Raw genomic sequence first — 9,025 nt, 5'->3', positions numbered from 1 at the left:
AAAACCCTAAAGTTTTTGGCAAAGTACTTGAAAAAATAAGTCCATCTATGTAAAATTAGAAACAGCAAAAGCATTATCAATTATAGTACTTATTACTGGTTAGAATATATTGATTGATAATTGAGCTAAAGTCATGCAGTTGATTCCCGGATGTACCAGTTACAATTGTTTTGTTACCGAGATGCTGGTTGAATTGCAATGGCCAGCTGTCTCCACAGCAAGCATCACTGATGAAGATGGGTAGGGAGCCAGAGTGTGGACAGATGAGTCCAATTCCATTACAATGATAGGAAAAACACTTTAGCACATTTTCTAGAAAGAATGGGTCAGCAGCTTAATGCTTATTTCAGTTTGGCATTGAGCTTGAGTCCTTCATAGGCAGATGCTTAATAATCGTGCTTTGTAATGTTAGTAATTGTGATGCCTACATGTGTTTTAGAGCTAGATAATAACTTTCGAAAACAGGTAATCTTAGGATTGTGAGATGGTTTTAAGAATACAGCCAATGCAACAAGATATAAGCACCTGAATCTTCTAGGTTCAAATTATAAAGACTGTATTAAGTTAGATACACACACACACACACACACACACACACACACACACACACACGCTTTAAGTAAATGATGTGTACTAGTGTTTAACTGCAAGTATGTATGTAGTTCATGTGGGGATGGTGGTACTGGATGACAGAGCAGGTTCTGGGTTCCATGGAAATGGAGTTATTATTGTTTTTGAGCTACCAAGTTAGTGGGAAGTAGGTGTGGATACAGCAGCTTCCCTAAGCACTGAGCCATCCCACCACCAACAAAATACTTTCATTATAGTTTCATGGATCAGGTAAGAAAAACACTATGTATTTCAAGCCTTAGTATTCAAAAGGGGATTATAACTTGAAAAGGTGTTCATTAATAATAGATATACTTCTATATAACTCAAAATTATATATTTATTATTTTTCTTCATTGATCAGTCACCAACTTTGGTATAACTGAGCTACAGCCCCTAGACACAAATATGTCTTTACCAAATAAATTTTATATTGTACCTAGGAATTACTAAATTTTACTTCAGGAATTATCCAACCTCAGAAAAATTAGTCTTTCCACATACAGATTTTAATTTTGTAAATTCCTTAAGGTAAAAATCATTATTCAAATAATGTGATTATTTATTCAACTAAGAATTCTTAGTGACATTGCTTCAGAAATCACTTAATTTAATAGAATTTTCAGTACTGTGTGATGGATCACTTTTAGTATTTCTACAAATTTTATTTATGCAGTTAGATATTTGTGAAGAGAATCAACAATGCTGTTTGTTAAAGGATAAAAACATTATTCAAAAACTTTACAATTAAATGTTAAATATATTACATTTATTTTAAAGCACGGAATTCTACGATAAACATATTTAAGATCAATTTATTATTAGCAACATACTATTAATACAAAATAGCTCATTAGCTATCTCCCTCTCCCCGCAACCCCCACAATATATATACATATATGTATATATACATATATATATATATATGCGTGTATATGTACAAACATCTATAGTAATGTTTATATCTAGCGGATGTAGCTGTGTATGTTTAGATTGATTGTTCCTAACTCCAGATTGGCTACTTCTCATTCTAAATAGGCCACAGAGCTTACAAACACAAGCACCATCCATATCTTCTGTAAAGCAAACATTATTCCATGTATTTTTTGACCTTTTTTAGCTCTTGCAAAAGATAAACCGGATTCAAACACATAACATATCATTTCACATTAGAACACTCTGCAATATTAAGTATGACTTCCAAAAGAGAAAATAACTTTAAATCATAATAAACAAAAGTGCCAGATCTCATAGTGCAATAGTGCAATGCCAATAGCCTTGACACTGCTTTGTAACCACGGGCTTTTTTTTTTTTCTTTTTTTTAAGATATTTTCTTTATTTACATGTAAATTTCTCCATTCTCAGGTAACCACAGGCTTTTTCACTCTGCTTTTTTGGACCCAAAATAATGACTCTGAGACTTGATTATTTATGAATACATGCCTAGGCCATGGGCTTTGGCTCATTTCCCAACTAGCTTGTAACTTATATAACTTGTTCATTCTTGTCTACGTCTACCTTGTATGTTCTGGCCATATGGTTGGTTACCTCTTCTTGGTTTCATCTCTTCAACTTCCTCAGCATTCAGGGTGAATCTCCTGATCTCCAGTCTTTATCAGATTTTTATTTGTCTCTCTGTGTGATGTTCCACCTTCTATTTCCTGCCTCAGCTAATAGGCCATCAGCTTTTGATTGACATGTAATGCTTCCACACAGTAATAAGAGAACCTGTTTTTCGCTCTCCCTTTTAGTCCACTAAAAGGGCTCTTCATCTAACAATGCATTCCAGCAGGTCCCACAGTAAACCGCTGTGCATTCGCAGAGGTGTATTAAGAATATCTTCAAGAATGATTCTTCTCTGAAGAAAACAGAGGGAGGAGGCTGCCTGTATGTCAATGATTTGAAGGAAAAATGAAAGCCTGACAGCCATGCCGTATGGCTAAATCCTTGTGACTTAGCTGATTACCTTTGAGAAAATGTCAAAGTTTCAATAAATCCCAAAATCACATGACACATGTGCTTTCTTGTTTTGTCTGTAAAACTAAGAAAAACATTTTATTTAAATTCTGTAGATGACCTTTTTATGTATTATAGTAAAGCTTGGCCTTATAATAGCCAAATATTGATGAAATTGATTTATAATGCAGTTTCCCACAAAAAAATAAAAACATGAAAAATAAGAGTAGAGCTATATATGGTCTTACCAAGTGAAGATAAGGCATAGTAATGTAGATATCAAAATCAAAACTTGATTAAACATTGCAGACTGTGTACGTTGAATGGCTCTATGAAGATCATTCTAGAATAAAAGAAGCAGATTATAAATTTAATAAATACTAAATATACTTGAGATTAATCATCAAGTACCACTATACATAATTTATATATTTAAATGAACTTAGTATATTTTCATTTTGGATATAATTTATGGTACAATTCATATTACAAAGATAGAATGTAGAAAGAACAATAAACCACTAAACATCAGTTCATTTGCTTTGCAGAAAGCAGAAAACATGATGTAGTTATAAATCCCAGGCACATCACTATGAACTGTATGATGGTGCAGGCTATACCCTTAGTTTGTAAAAGCCTCAGAAAGGGAAATTGTGAGTTCAGACTTAGCTTGGGCTATATACCCAAAGGCCATCTCAAAACAAAACAAAACAAAACAAACAAAAAACCCAGCCACCCCCCAAATAAACAAATAAACACCTCTTTCAATGGTAATGAATTCTCACAGAAAAAACAAATGCAGAAAAATCAGAAAAACTGGAAGTAAAATTAAAACTCACTATTAGACAATTATAAGAATTAGAGAAGCCTGTAATATAGGAAATGAAACCTGTTTCCATTAACAAATATTAGCAGTTTTTTCAGTAGTGCTAATTTTACAATAAATATGAATTAAGATGTAGTGCTCCAAAACAATATAAGGTTTTGGAAGGCAACTTAGTAATATAGATCAATATACCAAAGTATGTCATTTCTACTCATGTCTACATATATATTCATAAAATAAGCTGTTACTGAAAAAATCAGAGTGTAATCATTTAAAATCAACTGAAATGAGCACTAGTAGTTACATATGCTCATATTTATTGTAAATTGGTATTTTTAAATAAAATAAGTATATTTATTACTATTAAAATAATATGTATAATATAATAATAGATCAAAACTGATGTGTCTAAATAATAGTTAAAAATATTGATTAAATATTTTTAAAATGAAATATTTAATAAAGCAGTTTATCCACTACATACCAGTATGTGACAATTTCATAAAAAATTAAATTGGGAGATTTGACATATGATTTGTAGGCATGTAAAAAGTTACTCAAGTATGGAAATAATTAAAATAGTAAGTTCATATGGCATAATTTGGATTCTTCAATATTTTTCTCAGAATTTTCTGTTAATCTCAATTTTTTTTTTAATCATTGTGGGATGTTTGTGGCTTTTCATTTTTTATTAGATATTTTATTTATTTACATTTCAAATGTTCTCCCCTTTCCTGGTTTCCCTTCAGAAAAATCCCCTATTCCCCTCCCCCCACTCCCCCTTGCCCACCAACCCACCCTCTTCTGCTTCCTAGCCCTGGCATTCCCCTATACTGGAGCATAGAGCCTTCACAGGACCAAGGGCCTCTCCTCCCATTGATGACTGACTAGGTCATCCTCTACTACATATGCAGCTGGCGCCATGAGTCCCACCATGTGTACCCTTTGGTTGGTGGTTTAGTCCCTGGGAGCTCTGAGGGTACTGGTTAGTTCATATTGTTGTTCCTCCTATGAGGCAGCAAGGATACTTCAGCTCCTTTGGTCCTTTCTCTTGCTCTTTCATTGGGGACCCTGTGCTCAGTCCAATGGATGGCTATGAGCATCCACTTCTGTATTTGTCAAGCACTGGCAGAGTCTCTCAGGAGCAACACAACAACACAACAAAATGCAAAAAGATCCTAACCCAAAACATCCAGGAAATCCAGGACACAATGAGAACACCAAACCTAAAGACAATAGGTATAGAAGAGAGTGAAGATTTCCAATTTAAAGGGCCAGTAAATATCTTTGACAAAATTATAGAAGAAAACTTATATAACATAAAGAAAGAGATGACCATGAACATACAAGAAGCCTACAGAACTCCAAATAGTTTGGAACATAATCAAAGCAACAAATATAATCTCAAATTTTCAAGAATTCACTCTTATCCATATTATAACTGTGGAAGCATGAGAAAATGAATGTCCTTAAGAAAATGATCTCAGCTTGTCATGTTAGTTTTCTGTGGTGCATTAAACCAAGACTGTTATGAAAACAAATACCTATGTTTATTGGCCAGAATTCTATCTCTCATTCATTAGAATCCTGGAGCAGAGGAGGCAATGATCAGAAAAATAATAGGAACTTCACCATCCAGTGAGAGGTGAAAAAGCAAGCTACAGTACTGCAGTGGCAGGTAGGCCTAAACTAACATTGTAAATGATCTGTTTCTCTGGAATACTGACTAAGAGTTCCTGACTTTGAGAGGTTATTTTTTTTTCCAACAGCTAATTACATAGCAATGCACAAAGATCTATTTGATTCTGGGAGCAGTTTTTTCATTTGTAATTTATTCAGTCAAATGGTTATTTTGTGGGTCAGGGAAGAAAGCAGGAGCCACTCCACAGGCCGCATTTGCCCATCCTTTGCTACCACTGGCCATGTGCTTTCCTAAGAAACGTGGGCTTACTTCAGATAAGTATTTAGAAACATTCATCCACTGTAAATGCTCAAATGTTATTCTAATAACTCTCAGGCCAAACCTTCTGACATAATGTCTGCTTAAAGGTCATTTGAATAAAAAACAAGTGTTAATGCTAACAAGTGTAATTTCCAAGAAATGCAATCACTATTACTAAAATTACTCACAAATGATACAATACCATGCATGTCATATATATGTATTTGTGTAATTATTTTTCACAGGAAGATTGCAACTACATTACCTTCCTTTAGGATAAAGACATTAGCAGAGAAATTAAATCAAACACCTATTAAAAAGTGCCTGGTATTCAGTAGGTCTGCTCTGGAGACACACGTGTTTCAACCTTTGGTCTCCAGCTGTTACACTAATCTCAAAATTTGTGGAAACCTTATTCCTGTGTTTAAAATGTACATCTTGTGTGCGTTAAGGGTGTATGTGTACATGTGTATGCCCAAGTGAATACCATGTCTCCTCTCTGAGTGCTTGTGCATATGTATCATGGTCCTCCTATGAAAATTGGAGGACAATTTGCAGGAGTTCAGTCTTTCCTTCAGCCCATGGATAGAATTCAATTTGTCAAGCTTGGTGGTAGGTGTCTTCTCCCACTGATCCATCTCTCCAGCCCTGTAGCGGAATCCATAGAATATGGATCCTTGCTGAAGAAATCAATCACTTGGGAGCTTCAAACTTAAGGTAGCTTAATCACATTTCCTGTTAAACTCCCTGATTATTGACTACAAAAACAACGTTTCAAATCATATAATGCTGGCCATACCTTCTATGTCTTGATGGAATACCTTCTAGAACTATAAACCAAATAAACCCTCTCTTCATTATTCTCTTTTGCATTATGTGTTTGATCACAGTAACAACAAAATAAACAAAAAGAAAAAATAGTTGGTTTGCTAATTTGATAAATCAGATAATGGCTTTGAAATAGTTTACAAACTACTGTGGGATACCCTTCAATTCTGGGCCAGAGAACTTCTATATGTTTTAGGCAGAACTTAATGAGCTTTTCTTGTGACAGTGTTGCAGAACAGAGGCTCAACTTACAATAAGTTACAGAAGAACAGCAAGTCTAGAAGCCTGTTGCTTAAGCCCTGATACTTTAGTGAGTCTAAATTCTAAATTAATAGACCACTATGTTTAGTACAGGAAAGTGTAAGACATGATAATACAGAGGCAGTGACACTGTAGTAATATGAACTGTTCTTGTACAGGTTTCACTGAGAAAGAGCAACAACTAGAGCAGAAAGACTTTTTTTTTCAATGTGTCATTTGAGTGTGAAAGAACTGAACTTAAGGTTGAAGGCTAGGCTGCTGAAAAACAGCTGTAATTGCTAAACAGATGAGCACCACAGAGAGCAACCCAAGGCTCTCTCTAGGGTCAGCACACACTGCAGCTGCTTCCCCAGCTTGGAGGAGGAACAAATTGGCAACCTCATCAAGTAGTACTGCAAGCATGAAAGATGCCAGGCTGAGGGGTCACATACTCTCAGACCCTGGTTTTAAATAGATACTGAGGCCAGGAAATGCATGGCAGGAATGGTGGACTTGCAAGGACTTGCATGAGAGGTCATTGTGAAGAGAAGGCAAGGTCTCAATAGCTGTGGAGAAAGCAGGATGTAAAAGATGGCCAGACAGTAGGAAGTCTGCTAAGAAAAACAATAGGCATAGTATGACCAGCTCAAGAAAGAGGAAAGAGTTTATAAAGCTAGTAGCTATTGATGTCAGGATTATTGTTACTTGAACTGAGCAAATTACAGTACGAACCTCAGGTGTTGCGTATAAAGTTTTGCTATGCCTAGATCTTGAGACCCCCAAGAGACTATATCAGGGACCACAGTTCTGGTGCAAGCACACGAGTCTTTATTTGAGTTTAGACTCAGGTCACAGACCTTAGGAAAGTGATACCCAGGTCTGGGGGCTTAAGGTTTATATAAGGAAAATGGTGCAAGCAGGGGCTTTCAAGCCTTGGTGTCACATGACTGGGTAAATGGATAAAGGAATGTTGGTCCTTAAACTGATTGGTACATAGCATCTCTTCAAACCACAAGGAGAAACCACACATCTAAAAGGAACATCTTGACTTGGGAAGAACTCATGTTTTCTTAACTCATCCTGTTATTGTGACCAGTCTATCCTGTTATTGTGAGCTGACTACAGCTGTTATATCTATTTTCAACTGCTGAGAACACTTTGTGTTCTCGTTCCCAGAGACCAAGGTGGGAGGGGACATGTCACTCTGAGGACAAACAACTTAAAATAGAATTGTGGAAATCAAGATGGAGTCTATCCAGCTATTTTGGCCTCTTCATTTCCCCCTCTACTAGTGGCTTTAGAGGCCAATCTTGGGCTCTTTGAGATTTTCTGTACTCATTTATTGGTAATAGACCTCATCACCATCAACTTAATAGTTCCCAATCTCTATTTTATAAATTATAAAATTATGTTTATAATGCATGGTTCAAAGGTGAGGAGAAGCAAAAGAATAATTAAGGATCCTATGGGAGTAGAAATAAGAGTTGTAAACCAGGGCAGGGAATCAAAGAATGAGTGGTACCTCAACTTGGAACTCAACTTTTGGAGTCTTCCCATTCCCTATGGTGTCTATCTGCACTTTCCCTAACTTTAGCCAATGATTCTCGAATAATTCCAGAATGGTTGACATAGAAACAACACTTTTCACGTAAAGAAGCACATAGTCCTCCCTGTTGTAGGAACATTAAGTTCAATCCTCGCCTGTTCTGCAGAAAGTCGATGTCGCACTCCAAGTGAGAGATGAATTTTTCTAGGTGCTGAATACCCTTATCTATGTCCACCTTTAAACTATTGTGATTCTTTTCCTATAATGTTAGTGCAGCTATTCCAGTGCCAGCTCTGGCTAGACCTGCCCCTAGAATTAAAACTCAGTAAAGACATGGGTTCTCTGTTCTGTCTAATAAGGTTACCCTCAATGTGCCCTACTAAAGCTCTTAGCACCACATCTTCTAAATAATAGGTTATGTGGGACACTAATTGAACCAAAATACAGAACCCCCCTCAGACTAGAGGAATTGAGAATTTTTCCATTCACACAAGGGGTCAATCCCACTGAAGAGGCCCACCATGCCTGTTCTGGAGGAATAATCCATTTGGAATTAACTATTGGAATGGTCAGATTGTAAGTGTTGATATGACAAGGGGACCATCCCTAGAGAGATACCCTGTCCTTATATAGTCTGGAGGGTTAAAGCTGGACCTGCTTGTAACCATCTACATGCAGAGTCCCTTTCAGAAACATTAAACAGTTATTAACGCAATGCCTTCATAAAAGAAGTCTAGCATTATAACACAACCAACAAGAGGTGGTACTGCGGGCTTGTAAATATTCAATATTTGGAAGATTTTTTAACATCAATGACCAAGAGGGGTCAGTTGGTTCTTCAGGAGGAAGTTCTGAAACTGAAGGTCCCTGTGATTGAATAACTGGATGTAAGGTCTACAGGATGGGGTCAACACTGGTTTAGGGTTTGTCAGGACCTGATTTGAGCCTACTTTTGCTGGTTATTGGCTTGCAATCGGCCTTATTAAGTGATTGACTCTTAAGAGTAATCCAAAGAACTCAAGAAGTTAGACTCCAGAGAACCAAATAACCCCATTAAAAAATGGGGTACAGAGCTAA

General features: G+C 36.2%; 1 protein-coding gene across 5 annotated transcripts in view; it reads right to left on the bottom strand.

Annotated features, from left to right (window-relative positions):
• Kcnt2 (potassium sodium-activated channel subfamily T member 2) overlaps positions 1-9,025 on the bottom strand; it is a 353,683-nt gene that overhangs the window by 217,387 nt on the left and 127,271 nt on the right. For all 5 annotated transcript variants that reach the window (XR_004122600.1, XM_031384276.1, XM_031384279.1 and 2 more), the window contains exon 8: positions 2,815-2,909. Coding sequence is in view for 4 of the 5 variants with exons in the window: in XM_031384276.1 (XP_031240136.1) it covers positions 2,815-2,909 (95 nt within the window). In the remaining variant the exon portion in view is untranslated. The remainder of the gene's footprint in view (positions 1-2,814; positions 2,910-9,025) is intronic.

This window comes from Mastomys coucha, unplaced genomic scaffold, assembly GCF_008632895.1.
Source record: "Mastomys coucha isolate ucsf_1 unplaced genomic scaffold, UCSF_Mcou_1 pScaffold1, whole genome shotgun sequence".
In the NCBI taxonomy this organism is placed as follows: Eukaryota; Metazoa; Chordata; class Mammalia; order Rodentia; family Muridae; genus Mastomys; species Mastomys coucha.
The sequence above is the reverse complement of the archived record's forward strand: the minus strand, read 5'-3'. Positions and strand labels throughout refer to the sequence as shown.